Here is a 17,528-nt window from a genome sequence, read left to right as displayed (position 1 = left end):
GCCGCGATCGTCAGAGCGAGAGCAATAATTCTAGCCCTAGACCTCCTCTGTAACTCTAACCTGGTAACCGTAAAAAAAATTTAAAGCGTCGCCTATGGAAATTCATAGGTACCATAGTTTGTCGCCATTCCACGAGTGCGTGCAATTATAATGGGTGACATGTTTGGTATCTGTTTACTCGGCGTAACATCATCTTTCACATTATACAAAAAAATTGGGGTAACTTTACTGTTTGGATTTTTTAAAATTCATGAAAGTGTCCCTTTTCCAAAAATTTGCGTTTAAAACACCGCTACACAAATACCGTGTGGTATAAAATATTGCAACAATCTCCATTTTATTCTCTTGATTCTCTACTAAAAAATATATATATAATGTTTGGGAACTCTAAGTAATTTTCTAGCAAAAAATACGGATTTTAACTTGTAAACACCACATTTCAAAAATAGGCTTAGTCATGAAAGGGTTAATATTAAACCTTTAATAATATCTCATGACCTAACATAAAAACAGTAAATTTGATCCAACAAAACATTTCTATTAATTGTGCTAATAAGATATAACAGTCTTTGCATTTAAAGCATCAGTATCAGCTAATGCTGTTGGGAGTCAGCTGAGAACTGTTATAGTGTGAAATTAAAAGCACCTTGAATTAAAAAAAATAAAATAATTTAAATTGTGCAGTACAGGTCAAAGGACTTTGTAGTCATAGACAGTTGATGACATGCTGCTATCTTCAGGTTACTGGACACTGGCAAAAGCTTTGATGGGAAAGCCCCCAGTGCATCCTCATGACACTACCTACTCTGTGGGACTCAAGTTTTTTTGCTAGTGTCCTTGGTTGATGCACCTCTTCTCCTGTAGAGAATTCCCCAATCTATCCCCCCCCCTTTTATTTTTTTGTCTTCTCTAGTGCGATCAACACTTCTGTTAAGATCTAACTGCTTATTGCCTCAGAGCTCACTAGCAGTTACTGAATTGTTACTGAATCGTTTGTTCTCGATGTACATCTCGGAAACCATCCTGGAACCTGCAGCAGCGGGGCCTGGACTGTAGTGTTTGCTTCAGGCAATGAACTTTGTGTTCAGTGCTCATATTGGTACGTGATACTACGAGTGTAGTCAGCTGCAGGGCGCTATGCAGGCCAAGGCCGTGGTTCATTTATATGGCAGCCAGGCCCCGAAAACCCCTTAGTTGGTATACCCTCCATGATGGTTGAAGTTTAGGTTCCTTTATGAACTTGCAGCATGATAGCACAGATTCTCTCTCTATTTGACATGTCTTACTTGTGAAATTAAAAGAAACAATCCACCGCGCTAGGTGTAACAATAATAAATATAAATCCTTAACATTCCCAATATATTTAGTGATTTTGAAAGTGCTCGTGCGCAAAAATTCGTTTTCCAAGGTGCTCAGACTGGGTGCCCCACATAGATGTACATGCACCCCAGGAATTGACCAACTATCTCTAGTGTGGTCATTCAAGCATGTGGGGAGACCCCTGGAGAGATCCGTGCTGGCGTCTCTTGCAGTAAGTTGCCTCATATAAGTAAATGGGAATGAAAAGAAACCTCATTGCGCAATGCCGTTGAAAATTTATTGGTAAAAACAATTAAAAAATTCCACTCACATGCAGTGGTGCCTAACATCCTGGCACCCGGGGTGTATAGCAGGTGATTTGTTTAGGAAATTAGCCCACAAAGTATTGTGTACCACTGTCTGCGGTCTGGCTTGATTCCCAAAGGGTAGCGTGGGAGGAAGTGTGACACGATATTGCCTTGACGCGTTTCAGCCAATCAATGGGCCATCAGGAAGCTCTAATTCTGCCATATTGGATGAGGGCATTTATACCCTTCAAATTTCATGAGTTCTAGTATTCAAATGCCCTCATCCAATATGGCGGAATTAGGGCTTCCTGTGGATGGCCCATTGATTGGTTGAAACGTGTAGAGTCAACACACTTCAGCCCATGTTACCCTTCGGAAATTGAGTCAGACAGTGGTACACAATACTGTGTGGGCTGATTCCCCAAACAAGTGGAATTTTTTAATTGTTTTTACCAATAAATTTTAAACAGCATTGCGCAATGAGGATTGTTTTCTATTTTTCCCATTTACTTATATGAGGCAACTTGCTGCACGGATCTCTCCAGGGTTCTCCCCACATGCTTTAACACTAGAGATAGTTGTACATTCACCCCTAGGAATTGACCAACTATGTGGGGCACCCAGTCTGAGCACCTTGGAACACAGATTTATTATTGAGCACGAGCACTTTCAATATCGCTATATATTGGGACTGTTAAGGATTTATATTCATTATTGTTACACCTAGCGCAGTGGATTGTTTCTTTTAATTTGCCATTGCTATTTAGCAAGTTTTTACTGCAGCTGGTGGAATTACGTTTGTGTAATTTATTTAATCACTATTGATTGGCACTTATTGATATATTTTTTGTGTCTCTTACATGTGGGGTGTTATATACTTAAGTGTGTTTTTATATGATCAGTTTTTCTATAATTATATGAGAACTCAGTTGGGTGGTCTTTTAACCACTTCAGCCCCGGAAGATTTGGCTGCTCAATGACCAGGCCATTTTTTGCGATACGGCACTGCGCAGCTTTAACTGATAATTACGCGTTTGAGCTACACTGTACCCAAACAAAATTGACGTCCTTTTCCCCCCACAAATAGAGCTTTCTTTTGGTGGTATTTGAACACCTCTGCGTTTTTTATTTTATAAACAAGCGCTATAAACAAAAGAAGAGTGACAAATTTGAAAAAAACTATCTTTTACTTTTTGCTGAAACACCATGTAAAAACCTCCTAACTGGGTTCCTATTTCATGGGGAGCTGCTGTTTGGGGATGATTTGGACAAATATATCAAAATAATTTCTAGTGGGAAAAGTACTTTGCCAGTCAAAAGAAAGTATAAACACCCTTCATTTAAATAGGCTCTTTCTCCTGCGCCGGGGCTTCCGCCTCTAGGCAGTGGCGACGGCCTCCACCGTCAGACTCTAGAGGATAACCTCAGGGTCAGGCCCAGGCTCGAAAGAAGTCTTGGGGCCTGAAACCTGCAAAGCAGAATCCTAAAGCCTCATCATGAAGAGGCACCCTCCCCTCGCCAGGGTGGGGGGAGGACTTCTGCAGTTTTCAGAAGTCTGGCAAGAGGAAATTGAGGACCGATGGTTCATCTCCATGGTAACGCTGGGGTACAAACTGGAATTTCAGGACTTTCCACCGTCTCGTTTCCTGAGGTCAAGCATTCCCAAAGATCCAGAGAAAAGACTATCTCTGTTTCGGGCACTAGACTGATTACTTTCTCGGGGTGATCATACCAGATCCCCACAAAAGAGCAAGGTTTGGGGTTTTATTCACACCTTTTTTTGGTACCAAAACCAAATGGAGATGTCAGACCCATTCTAGATCTAAAAGATCTAAATCCGTTCCTGAAGATCTGCTCCTTTCGCATGGAGACGATCAGGTCAGTAGTTTCTATCCTATTAGGAGGAGAACTTCTGGCGTCTATCGACATCAGGGATGCATATCTGCATGTTCCTATATTTCCCGCTCACCAAAGGTTTCTGCGGTTCGAGGTAGAACAGCAGCATTTCCAGTTTGTAGCCCTGCCCTTCGGGCTAGCTAAAGCACCCCGAGTGGTTACAAAAGTCCTGGCCCCACCTCTAGCCAGATTAAGGGCACAGAGCATAACAGTCTTGGCGTACTTAGACAATCTATTTCTAATAGACCAGTCGGTGGCTTGTTTGGAGCAAAGCGTACGCATTACAACCAATTACCTGGAAAGTTTGGGGTGGATTCTCAGCCTAGAGAAATCTTCCTTAATACCGCTAAAAAGACTGGAGTACTTGGGTCTGATCATAGACACAGCCCAAAAAAGGTGTTCTTGCCTCAGGCAAAGATCTACTCCATAAGAGAGCTGGTACGGATGGTCAGGTCAAAAGGTGATCCCTCCATTCGCCTTTGCATGAGTTTGCTAGGAAAGATGGTGGCTTCATTTGAAGTGGTTCCCTATGCCCAAGTTCCTTTCATGACTGTTGCAAAACCGTTTCTCGGTCTACGTGAAACAAAACAATTCAAGCTTTAGACTTGCCAATGCGGCTGTCCCCAAGAGTTTCCTAAAGCCTCAGTTGGTGGTTACTAACCCAGAATCTTCTGAACGGAAAATCCTTCAGACCAGTTATCTGGAAAGTGGTAACGACAGACGCCAGCCTTTTAGGCTGGGGAGAAGTACTAGAAAAGACAACTGTTCAGGGACAGTGGTCAAGAGCTTGAAAGAACCTTGCCCATCAATTTTCTAGAGATTCGGGCAGTGCGTCTGGCTCTAAAGGCCTGGATTTCCAGGTTACGGATTGTCCTGTCAGGATCCAATCCGACAATGCCACAGCTGTGGCCTATATCAATCACCAAGGGGGCACCAAGACTCTCAGCGCAGAGAGGTGAACCATATTCTTAGGCCTCTTTCACACGGGGCAGATCAGTCATGATCCGCCCCGTGAACATCCGCTTGCTCAGCGGGGATAGCTCCGCCGATCCCCGCTGAGCAGGAAGATGACAGGTGCATCGCTGCACACTGTGCAGCGACGGACCTGTCAGAGCGCCGCTCTCCCCTATGGGGGGATCGGATGATGACGGTCCGTAGTGTCCGTCGTCATCCGATCCGATCCGAAAACGGAGGAAAAAGTAGGTTTTTCCTCCGTTACACTTTTCGGATCGGAGCGGGTCGGATGTCAGCGGACATGTCACCGCTGACATCCGACGCTCCATAGGGATGACTGTATGTCCGTTTTTCATCCGAAAACGGATGGATGAAAAACGGACATACGGATCATCCGTGTGAAAGAGGCCTTACTTGGAAAGAAAGGAATGTTCCGTGCCTATCAGCAGTCTTCATTCTGGGAGTAGAGAATTGGCAGGCGGACTACTTGAGTCGCCAGCAGTTATTCCCAGGGGAATGGTCTCTTTACCCTGACATTTTTCGGGCTGTTTGCCAAAGATGGTGGACTCCGGAAGTAGATCTTCTAGCGTCCAGATTCAACATGAAGTTAGTCAAATTCGTGTCCAGGACAAGAGATCCACTTGCATGCGGAACGGATGCGTTGGTGACCCCGTGGGATCAGTTCTCACTGATCTATGCATTCCCCCCTATTCAGTTGCTGCCTCGACTTCTTTGCAGGATCAAGCTGGAAAGAAAGCTGGTAATTCTGGTAGTACCAGCATGGCCCAGAAGGTCATATGCAGAAATCGTAAAGATGGCAGTGGAGGGGCCATGGTCTCTCCCACTACGGCCAGATCTGCTCTCACAGGGACCGATATTCCATCCTACCTTACGGTCTCTAAATTTTACGGCCTGGCTATTGAAACCCACATTCTGAAAAAACATGGGCTTTCCGGGTCAGTTATCTCTACTTTGATTAATGCAAGGAAGCCAGCTTCCAGAACTATTTATTATAGAGTCTGGAGGGCTTGTTTCCTGGTGTGAATCCAAGGATTGGCACCCTCGGAGATATATCATAGCCAGAATTCTTGCCTTTCTACAATTAGACTTAGAGATCAAGTTGGCCTTGAGTACTATTAAGGGCCAAGTCTCAGCCTTATCGATTTTATTTCAAAGACTGCTTGCTACGCATTCTTTAGTCCGGGGTTTTATGCAAGGGGTGATGCGGCTTAATCTGCCCGTCAAACCTCCTTTGAACCCTTGGAACTTGAACTTAGTTTTGTCTGTGTTACAAAAACAGGCATTTTAACCGATATAACATATTCCCTTAGTCCTTCTGACAAGGAAGTTGGTATTCTTGGTTGCTATATCCTCCGCAAGGAGGGTTTCGAAATTGGCAGCTCTTTCTTGTAAAGAGCCATGCTTGATTATTCATGAGGACAGAGTGGTGTTACGCCCTCGTCCAGACTTTTTGCCAAAAGTGGTCTCAGGTTTTCACCTGAACCAAGATATTATCCCGCCATCATTTTTTCCAAAACCATGTTCCAGGGAAGAAAAGTCACTACATTGTCTTGATGTGGTGAGAGCAGTGTAAGTCTATTTAAGAAAGGACAGGCAGCGTCGAAATTCGCTGTCGCTAAGTGGATTCAGCAAGTTATAATTCAGACTTATAGTTTAAGGGTTAAGATATCCCCTTTTCATGTCAAAGCGCACTCTACCAGGGCGGTTAGTGCTTCTTAGGCAATGCGTCACCAGGCCTCCATGGCTCAGATCTGTAAGGCCGCAACTTGGTCTTTAGTGCATACATTCACCAAGTTTTATCAAGTGGATCTAAGGAGGTATGAGGATATCGCCTTTGGGCGCAGTGTGCTGCAGGCAGCAGTATAGGTCCTCTTGTCTGGGGGTACCCTGCGGGTTGTGCCTCCTTCCCCTCAAATAGCATTGCTATGGAACATCCCATTAAGTTATTACTTAAGGCTCTGTGTCCCATGATGTACGGTAAAGAAAATAGGTTTTTTATAACAGCTTACCTGTAAAATCCTTTTCTTGGAGTACATCATGGGACACAGAGGTCCCTCCCCTCTTTTTGGGGTTTAAGTATATTGCTTTGCTACAAAAACTGAGGTACTCCTGATAGGAGGAGGGGTTATATAGGGAGTGAAGTTCCTGGATTGGGTATACCAGTGTCCATCACCTGAAGGTGCCTATATACCCATTAAGTTATTACTTAAGGCTCTGTGTCCCACGATGTACTCCAAGAAAAGGATTTTACAGGTAAGCTGTTATAAAAATCCTATTATTTAAAAACTGTTCATTTTATTTATTACAAGTACAATATAAAGCACCATCCAATTTACACAGTGCTTTACACCACATCAGTCTCTGCCTTCAGGGAACTTATAATCTAAGGTCCCTTTCTCACATACATGAACTCACAAGGGTCAATTTACATAGCAGCCAATTAAACCTACATGATCAGTAGTATATTCAGTTAGTATATGCCAGTGGTACATTTTACCACCAAAAAACATTTATCAGTATTACCCACTCTTGGATATGATTTTTTTTATTTTTATTTAGAACTATGGCTACTTGGGGAGGGTCCACCCAGTGTGCCCTGGATGAGGATGATGAAGATGATGGCTGCATTTCAGATATAAATCAGGTGGAAGATGATGAAGAGGAAGAGGAAACATTCCATGAAAATGTCACTTATCTTAAAAGCAGTATCAATCGGAGTGCTTGCACTGGAGAGAACAGTAAACAGGGGTACCCTCAAGTTTTTCCTTCCTAATGGAATGTGCTTAATGAAATGTTTGTTTTCAGTCTAAGCCTTAGGGCTCTTTCACACATGCGGACTGTTCAGGTCCACCTGTCAGTTTTTCAGGCGGACCTGAATGGACACTCATGCACCCCTCTGGAGTGACGGATGTCAGCGGTGACATGTCTGCTGACATCCAATCCGCTAAATGCAGATGGATGAAAACCCTATTTTCCATCCGTCTGGTGGATCGGATGAAACCGTACAGGCAGTCCGTTTTCATCTGATAACCCATAGAGGAGAGTGGGGCTCTGAAAGGTCCGTCCCTGCACAGTGAGCAGAGACAGACCTGTCATCTGCCGGCTCAGCGGAGATCAACGGAGCAATCCCTGCTGAGCAAGCGGATCCATCAAAATGGACAGCCCCGTGTAAAAGGGGCCTTAGGCCACTTTCACATGAGCGTTCCATCAGTCCATTTATCCTATGGGCAAACAGATGATCATCTGTTTTATATCAGTTTGCATCCACATCTGTTGAGGTGCGTTTAATTTTTAAGTGGAGCAAGTCTCTATTTTTGTTCCTCTTAAAAAAAACAGCAGCAGAAGTAAACAGGCAGCGTCTGTCTTTGCATCAGTTCCATTGGTTGTTAAAAGCCTGTTCTAACAACTATGACTCATCCCTGTCAGCAGGGGATATCCCACTGACAGCAGAATGTAAACAAAAGAAAGTGAGTTCCCCCACCATTAATCCATACCAGGTCCTTTGGTCTTTGTCTTTGGTCCTCATGCCAAAAATAAAAAAAATGGTGCAAAGAAGTGGTGTGGCACCCCTTCCCCCCCTCCTGAACCCTACGAGGCCACATAGCTTTAACATGGGGGAAGTACTTTACTGGGGTGGGGCACATACTGATTAGTACAAGGGCCTCTTCCCCACAATCCTGACCTGGTGGGGGGTGATTTATTGGAATTGGTGCTGAATGACATTGCCAGTTCTCCCTGCCGCTAAAGTAAACAAAGGCGCAGGATCACCTGGTGATGTCTTTGGGGGACCCTGCCCCCTATGTGGCATAATATATGGGCAACAACATACTCTGTGACCCTGCCCATTTGTTTACTTTAGCGCTGTGAGAAGCGGAGCTGTCCCACTACGAAAGTAAGAAAAAAGGGGCAGGGTCACCTAGTAATGTTAAGGGTGACTACATGCACCTAATGAAAAAACTGTGACTGAATGGATGATATCTGTGTGAAAGGGGTCTCTGGCTTGTGAAATATAATTTTATCAGTGTGCTTTCTTATCTGTTCAAATGTAGGATGGCAGTTCAAAATTACAGCTGACCTTTAAAGGACATTTTGAGTTTAAAAGGAAATTCACATGGTATAATGTTTTTCTGGACCCGGAAGGAACTGCATGTTAAATACCCATTGTAATCGCTGTATAAACGTGTCTTGGATTTTGGACACATGCTCATTTATTGCCACACCCTAATGCCTGACCTGCTGGGTAGGCTGTGTTTATGCTGGATACCGCTCTGTGATGAATCCCACAGTTGGTCCAAAGGTGTACAAGTCCTAAATAACCCCTCTAGCTACAAATTAGGTTAATGACACATTTTAGCATGAAATACTGCTTTGTTTTTTCCCCATTTGAGCATTCTAGCAATTAAATTATTTACTTATCAAAAGAGAAAATTGTGTGACATGCTTTGGAAATGTAAGTTGTTTTACATCATTCTTGTTCATAGTTGGAAAGGCCAGCACCCATCCGCAGTTGATGGTAATTATAGGCCCTCTCCCAGAACAAGACAGCAGCAAAATATTAGCATGCGGAGGCAAGAAAACCTACGTTGGGTGTCTGAGCTTTCTCAGGTGGAGGAGAAACATCTTTGGCAGGAGCAAATAGACCAGATAAAGAAGCAGCTGGATTTCAGCACGAACATGTGTCAGACTTTAATGAGGGATCAACAGGTATGTTCTCTGATGACCTATGAAAAATTCAGATAACTCTGAGTTAATGTTTCTTACTCCCAGATGTAAACAAAAATTTTACATTAATGGTAAGTGGCCAGATCCTTCACCAAACCACCTCCTAACAGCTATTCTATCCAGTTGTGGTATGAATATGTGTGTATTGCATCAATGTGCAAATTCCTTTAAAGTAAAATCGTGAACTCTATTTTCCCAAGGACAATTAAATGCGCTGTAACATATAAAAAAAAAGGTAGGCATATTGTTGCTATGTTTGGGCAGGATTGGGCAACATATGCCTTATGTCTAAGGACACTTTAGATTGTAAGACAGTGTTCCAGATACAGTATTCTGTCTTTGGACACCTCTACCTTGTTGGGAGTTGGGGGCTGAGGGTAGAGGAGCAATACAAACTAATAGGTTGCTGTGGGCTGCTTCTTTTTTTTTTTTCCACAGTATATGAGGATATAGCACAGAAGGTGTTTTCAAAAAAATACTACCCAAAAGAGGTTATGTGCTAAAAAGAATCAGAATATCTCCCTTGTTTATATATTCACATTTTCTTCCTGGAATATATTAAACTGCTAAATGATTAAACCTATGCTAACTAGTTATAACGTCTCATTGGGTGGTACTTTTTTTTTTTTTTTTTTGTGTTATTCTTCATAAATGCCTGACAGTTAGTGGTAATAGATTTAGAATGCATAACATAAACCCTGTTTTTAATTTTATTCTTTGATTCTTCTGCAATTCTTTAATTGCCCAAATTGGTATTTACTTTCTTTTTTTAGTCTCTTTACTACCTCCTACAAAGCATGTTTACAAACCCATACAACATGATGCCTACTAACTTGGGAACGTCACAAGTTCACCTCATCATGCACCAGCTGAACCAATGTTATACTCAGCTTAACTGGCAGCAAAACAATGTTCTCAGGTATGGACCGATTTTACTTGTAAAAGAAAAACAATTTTTCCTACAAATGTATTATGTAATGTAAATTTTCGTCAGAGGTCACTCAGTATATTGGTTATTTCTCAAAATAGACTGTAACAAGCAAAGTATTCCCTTAATAGAGAAGTATGGGCAAAGCTTTTTTTGGCCATACTTTTCTTGTGGGTCACGTGTCTTATGTGCTCTCCTGTGACCCAGAATCAGCTGGCAGTGGACTAAAGTCTGCTGGGGCGCTCTAGGCTCTGGAAGGATCCTGACCATATTGTTGGGATTCACCCAGATATCTGATCAGCAGCTGGCTCAGCCCTTCAGTATGCTGTTGGGAGTTGAAGCCAGCTGCACCTGCTGCCTCCCCAGCCCTATGCTCCAGTGAGCACTGGAGGGGCAGAGCAAAGAGTGGTGACTGAAAGTCACAGTTCTTTGCTAAGACCTGAGCGATCAGCAGTCAGGTAATTACTTAGTTTTCAGACTTGGGTCCAGAAAGGAACAGGTATGGCATCAGACTGATGCTGCAGCATGGAGGCAAGTATGTATGTTTTTTTTTTTTTTAACAACCCCAAACTTTTCCTTTATACTATAAAATCTAATCAGTTAAATACCTAGGTTCTACCTCTTTATGTCATGCAGTTCTTCACTGGGCACATGCCTGCACGTGTGTCAGGACTGCCTTTTAGATCAACTGTCAAAAGTCCAAACTGTTGCAGAGCTGTTTGTCAGCGGCTCTTTCAGTATTAATCCGCAAAAACAAATATTTCTGCATCAGTGCTTTTTATAAGTTTACCTTTGGAACATTGGGGGAATTTACTACAACTGGAGCAGACAGCATCTAGAGCAGCTGTGCATAGCAACCAATCAAATCTTTAGCTTTTGCTTGTTCCAATAAAGTGATTCTAAAGCCAAAGTTTTTTTTCTTTAACAAAATATACTTACCTTCTCTGTGCAGAAATATTGTACAGAGCTAGTCCCTTACCTCCTCCCTGGTAGTCCCTCTTTGTGCTGTCTTTTCTTACTCCCTGCGAGTGCCCCCATAGAAAGCTGTGTGCAATTGGGGGCAGCTTGGCCACACCCATGCTCCCTCCTCCCATGATTTGACTGACAATGGCAAGAGCCACTGTTTCCTGTTGCAATCTGTGAAGCTTGTAAATCCAGGAAGAGAGGAGCATGGGGCTGCAAGCGGGGACAGAGCTGGATCGTGAGAGGTGTCAAGTAAGTGTTAAGGTATGAGGATAGAGTGAAGAAGTAGTGAAACTTGTCTTGCCTGAATGCCTTTCCCTGCTTTGAAATTCTAAAGCTAAAGGCTGATTGGTTTTCATTTGCAGCTGCACCATAATTAGTAATTTCACATATTGTATTACCAGCAGCTGGCAGAAACTGCTAATAACAAAGGGTCTTTTATATGAAGGTTATTTTTGCTAGGAACTACTGTTTTTTATTTTTCCCCCACAGCCACAAACTTGATAAGAGGACAACTGTTTATGACTGATAGAAAAGAAATGTAAATGCTAGTTGCAAAAACAATGCTTATTGAGTCACAAAAGTGATAGATAATCACAAAAGCTGATTTTGGCAGACATATTTAACATGTGTGTAGAAGGTAAACTATTCATGGTTATTCATACAGTTAAAAGAAAAAGTAGATGCAGAGACCGATCAGGCATTTTTACATAGGGAAGTTTTTTTTTTTTTTTTTTTTCTTTTGTTATACAGCTATGTAACTAAGGCTATTTTCCCTCCTTCCCTGTGAAGACTGTGGCAGCCACCAGCAGTTAAAGCAAAGGAGCTGTAGTGAGGTTATTGCTAATGATACATTACTCTAGGGTAACATCCATTAATAAAACTTTTCAAATCAGGGAGGAAACCTTTGGTCATTCTAAATTGTTACATTTTCAGAAATATCATTTTTAAATTATATGAAATGACAAACCTCTTCTTTGCAAATATCAATATTTTTTTTCCTCAGGGTGCAAAAAAGGCCCACTGTTTATCTTGCCCTAGTGTCCTGATCAGTTTACACCAAAATTTTGTGTTTTTGTAGGAGTTTGGAATTGGGCTGTTGTGTATGAAGTGGCTTTTTATCTTTCTAGGCTTAAGCAGATGCTGAGTGATGTAATGCAACAGCAGCAGGAGCCCATGCAGCAGAAAAGCCAGCAGAGGAAGCCTCAAGAGAGCAGTGCAGCACCACCTGGGTCTCCTAATGTGTTTGATCAGTTTGGCTTCCTCCCACCACCCATGAACATTTTCAGCATGCCTCCTTTTGGAAGCTTCCCCAATATGGTGCCAGGTATGTAGTTTTAATGTTCATTTTTCTTGGCTTCTTTTCTGTAGTGTTTCTAAAGGGGTAACATGGTTCTGTTATTTTTGTAGTAGGCAAAAGGCTGAAAACATGGGAAAATTAAAAGAATGGTCTGTGTTAACTTTCATCAGATTATTTTTTTTTTTAATTTTATATCTTAATCGTACAATACAGGACACAAAACATGCTGGATATTCATGGACCCTGGGTTATAGGCTGGTATCTTCAGGTGATCATCATCGGCAAAGCTTTTCTTTACACATACCCTGGGTGTTCCTCTACAAACCTACCCCACTTCATGTACTACTTCATGCTTATGCAGACATGCTTACGCCATTTACACACTCTACTCTGCCAGTACCCCATAGGGGAATACCCTCAACAGTGGCAATGTCGGTAATCAGGCACAGGGAAACTGTGGCGAAAGTTCAGGGAAACCTTCACTCTGCTGAAGGCCTTCAAAACACTCAAGCTACTCAGAGTAACGCTGCTCCCCTTTGCTCTAGAGCAGTATCCTGTTTTAACGCCCGTCTCCACATCAGATTCTAGCTCTATTTCTTCAAGTATTATGCCCTGTACACACGGTCGGACATTGATCAGACATTCCGACAACAAAATCCATGGATTTTTTCTGACAAAGTTGTCGGAAAATCTGATCTTCTGAACGCGGTGACGTAAAACATGTACGTGGGGACTATAAACGGGGCAGTAGCCAATAGCTTTAGTCTCTTAATTTAGTCTGAGCATGCGTGGCACTTTGTGCGTCGGATTTGTCTACACACGATTGGAATTTCCGACAACAGATTTTGTTGTCGGAAAATTTTATAGCATGCTCTCAAAATTTGTGTGTCGGAAATTCCTATGGAAAATGTGTGATGGAGCCTACACACGGTCGGAATTTCCGACAACAAGGTCCTATCACACATTTTCCATCTGAAAATCCTATCGTGTGTACAGGGCATAAGAGGAGGCCACGGAAGATTTCTAACCCTCAGCCTCTCATACACCTGATGTAAAGGCTTCATGCAATATGCTTGCTTTTTTGGACATGCTCATTCCTGCTGTGCGCACAAGCCTTGGCATTGTTGAACTCGGTTCTTCTCCATCTTGCCATGCTCCCTTGGGTACTAAAAGACCTGCTAAGTCAAAAAAGCATTCCCTTTTCATAAGCAAAATGAATAGGCAATTTATGTGATTGGTTGGCTTAACCCTGAAAAGAATGGTCTGTTACTGCAGTCTCAGTATTAAACATACACCTTATTGTGCCTATAAAAAGATGTTCCTTCATTTAAAGATTCTGCTGAAAGAAAATTTGAGACACTTTTTAACTCTGTAATCTTGCAGGATCAAATTTTGGCAGAGCACTTGCTAACTCTGGCCCACTGCCCTACTCTTTTGTGTTGATACCCTAAAACCAAATCGTGACACAAATCTCCATAATTGCTGTAATTTCTGGCAATTTCTATGCACAGAATCTCATGGATAAAAGCCTGGCCACCTGAAGCTGCTTGCAAACATCACCTGAGAGGTATTCCCTTTGAAGGGGGACATCTGTTTGGTGAGGCTCTTGACAAATCAATGATATCACAGGAGGAAAAGTACTTCTTCCAGAATGGAAGGTTCCTAAACCCCTTTCGTCGAGTGCTTCTACCTCCTCAGAGTCAAATTTAAGCCCAAGGTGGGAACACAAAACCCTCTTCACTATGAAGGGACACCCCTCACTCCTAAGATTGGGTCGTCTGTTACAGTTTGCCTTTCCCTGGGTCACAGACATCCCAGATCTGTGATTTCAAAGGGTTACAAAATAGAGTTTAAAATTCTACCCCCTCATCATTTTTCTTAAACCAACCAAAATCTTCTGAAAGTCAGATTTGCAGCCTGCCTTAAACCATCTCTTTTCCCAGAGAGGACCTATGTTTCCTTCAACTTTCTGCAAATTTCCAAAGGACTACTCCGATGCTTCAGGCCTTTGGTTGGGTGATCAGTTTTTAAATGTCTGTTCCCCAGCCTTCCCTTCACCTAGGGTGCGTATGACCTATTCTGAAAACTGCCCAGGAAAAGTTCTTTCTTAAGCTGGCTACACATTATGCAATTTTTATTGTTCAATTTCCTTTAGAGTGATCTTCAACTATGTAGTGCAAGTGCCTGCCAGATTGCATACAATTTGAAAGTGTTTAGGTTTGACCTCATATTATATACAGTCAGGTCCATAAATATTGGGACATAGACACAATTCTAATCTTTTTGGCTCTATACACCACCACAATGGATTTGAAATGAAACAAACAAGATGTGCTTTAACTGCAGACTTTCAGCTTTAATTTGAGGGTATTTTACATCCAAATCAGGTGAATGGTGTAGGAATTACAACAGTTTTTTAAGGGCCAAAAGTAATGGGACAGATTAACAATCATCCATCAACCTTTCACTTTTTAATACTTGGTTGCAAATCTTTTGCAGTCAATTACAGCCTGAAGTCTGGAATGCTTAGACATCACCAGACGCTGGGTTTCATCCCTGGTGATGCTCTGCCAGGCCTCTACTGCAACTGTCTTCAGTTCCTGCTTGTTCTTGGGGCATTTTCCCTTCAGTTTTGTCTTTAGAAAGTGAAATGCATGCTCAATCGGATTCAGGTCAGGTGATTGACTTGGCTATTGCATAACATTCCACTTCTTTCCCCTAAAAAACTCTTTGGTTGCTTTAGCAGTATGCTTCGGGTCATTGTCCATCTGCACTGTGAAGCGCCGTCCAATGAGTTCTGAAGCATTTTGCAGAATATGAGCAGATAATATTGCCCAAAACACTTCAGAATTCATCCTGCTGCTTTTGTCAGCAGTCACATCATCAATAAATAGAGGAGAACCAGTTCCATTGGCAGCCATACATGCCCATGCCATGACAGTACCACCACCATGCTTCACTGATGAGGTGGTATGCTTTGGATCATGAGCAGTTCCTTTCCTCTCCATACTCATCTCTTCCCATCACTCTGGTACAAGTTGATCTTGGTCTCATCTGTCCATAGGATGTTGTTCCAGAAATGTGTAGGCTTTTTTAGATGATGTTTGGCAAACTCTAATCTGGCCTTCCTGTTTTTGAGGCTCACCAATGGTTTACATCTTGTGGTGAACCCTCTGTATTCACTCTGGTGAAGTCTTCTCTTGATGGTTGACTTTGCACACATACACCTACCTCCTGAAGAGTGTTCTTGATCTGGCCAACTGTTGTGAAGGGTGTTTTCTTCACCAGGGAAAGAATTCTTCGGTCATCCACCACAGTTGTTTTCCGTGGTCTTCTGGGTCTTTTGGCATTGTTGAGCTCACCAGTGCGTTCTTTCTTTTTAAGGATGTTCCAAACAGTTGATTTGGCCACACCTAATGTTTTTCCTATTTCTCTGATGGGTTTGTTTTGTTTTTTCAGCCTAATGATGGCTTGCTTCACTGATAGTGACAGCTCTTTGGATCTCATATTGAGAGTTGACAGCAACAGATTCCAAATGCAAATAGCACACTTGAAATGAACTCTGGACCTTTCATCTGCTCCTTGTAAATGGGATAATGAGGGAATAACACAGACCTGGCCATGGAACAGCTGAGCAGCCAATCATCCCATTACTTTTGGTCCCTTAAAAAGTGGGAGGCACATATACAAACTGTTGTAATTCCTAAACCGTTTACCTGATTTGGATGTAAATACCCTCAAATTAAAGCTGAAAGTCTGCAGTTAAAGCACACCTTGTTTGTTTAATTTCAAATCCATTGTGGTGGTGTATAGAGCCAAAAAGATTAGAATTGTGTCGATGTCCCAATATTTATGGACCTCACTGTAGTTTGGTAAATCTAAAGGAAATTGTAACGGTAAGGCCTCATGTACACCACTGCTGGTAAACTGACGTTTAGGAGCAGTTGGGCATTTTTTTTAAACTGCTCCTGATTTCTCCTTTGTTATCTTTATCAGTACATGTACACAGGTTTGTTTATAGTCGTTTCTAGGCAGTTGTGTTTAGAGGCTTTTTTTAGAACCCAAAAAAATGCGTTCAGGCATTTTTGAGGCATTTGAGGCATTTCAAGCGCCAAGCGCAGCTACCCGCGTTTTCGTCTAGAAGCGTTTTTAAAGGGAAACATTTTATTTTTTACTTTTGAGCCTGGAAAATGCTAAAAAAAAAAAAAAAAAAAAACACAATTATCACTGCCTGCAAGCTTGATATACCATATGATATTCCCCTCATCAGCCAATTATACTGTACAATACACGACTTGCATTACTTGACGCTGAAGTCATTCCTCTGGTGGCTCGATTTTCCTGATGTTGGTGTCCATGCAAACTAGATGAGGTCTAACCTTTTCCAAGAGAACGTCAGAGGTGGCAATTGACATGCGTGTAAACTTAAAAACAATTCTCTGCGTAATTACACAGCTGAACATGGATATTAGAAAGTATCCTGTGGACATGCGTTCAGCCATCAATGGATGTGTCCAGTAGCGACGAACTCTGGTCCTCTCAAGCAATTTTCTACATCTTTGGAGCCTCAGCAAAAGCAACATCAGGAGCATTTCCTCACACATGCTCATCATGGGATCCATATTAACAAACCAACCAAAAAACAGCTAGCTACAAGCACACTGCTTTCTCAGCTGCTACTCACACTGTTCTCTCACAGAATGGCTGAAATAGTTAATAAATACTTGTTTTTAGTGCTTTCTAATCATTTGGGAGGGTCTCCTGAGGTTATCTTTAGTAAACGCTTCTGAACATAAACATGGCTTGTAAACGCTGCTAAACACACATTTTTAAAACGTGGATTACTAGCTGTGATGTTCCAGCGTTAAGGAGAGGTTGAAAAATGTCCCATGTACATGAAGCCTAAATTGTATATTGTGTAGCCAGCTTCTAATTCAGCAATTGACCTCAATATGGATATAGACCTAGATTGAAGGGTCTGCAGGAGCTTGGCATTGCACCTGTTCAAAATTGATCACAATGCTTTGCCGGCTGATTTTCAAAAAAAAAAAAAAAAAAAAAAAGAGCATTTATTTGTTTTTGTAAAAGTTTGGACTCCCAGCCTTTGGTAAAAGATTGCAAGCTATCATTGATGCTA

The 17,528-nt window shown here is 42.1% G+C and overlaps 1 protein-coding gene across 10 annotated transcripts in view; it reads left to right on the top strand.

Annotated features, from left to right (window-relative positions):
• Positions 1-17,528, top strand: part of PCM1 (pericentriolar material 1) — a 225,895-nt gene that overhangs the window by 128,035 nt on the left and 80,332 nt on the right. For all 10 annotated transcript variants that reach the window (XM_073607974.1, XM_073607935.1, XM_073607950.1 and 7 more), the window contains 4 exons: positions 7,038-7,226; positions 8,960-9,182; positions 9,974-10,119; positions 12,222-12,418. In XM_073607974.1, coding sequence (XP_073464075.1) covers positions 7,038-7,226; positions 8,960-9,182; positions 9,974-10,119; positions 12,222-12,418 — 755 coding nt within the window. The remainder of the gene's footprint in view (positions 1-7,037; positions 7,227-8,959; positions 9,183-9,973; positions 10,120-12,221; positions 12,419-17,528) is intronic.

This window comes from Aquarana catesbeiana, linkage group LG01 (genome assembly GCF_042186555.1).
Source record: "Aquarana catesbeiana isolate 2022-GZ linkage group LG01, ASM4218655v1, whole genome shotgun sequence".
Taxonomy (NCBI): domain Eukaryota; kingdom Metazoa; phylum Chordata; class Amphibia; order Anura; family Ranidae; genus Aquarana; species Aquarana catesbeiana.
This window is presented reverse-complemented; position numbering and strand designations above follow the sequence as displayed.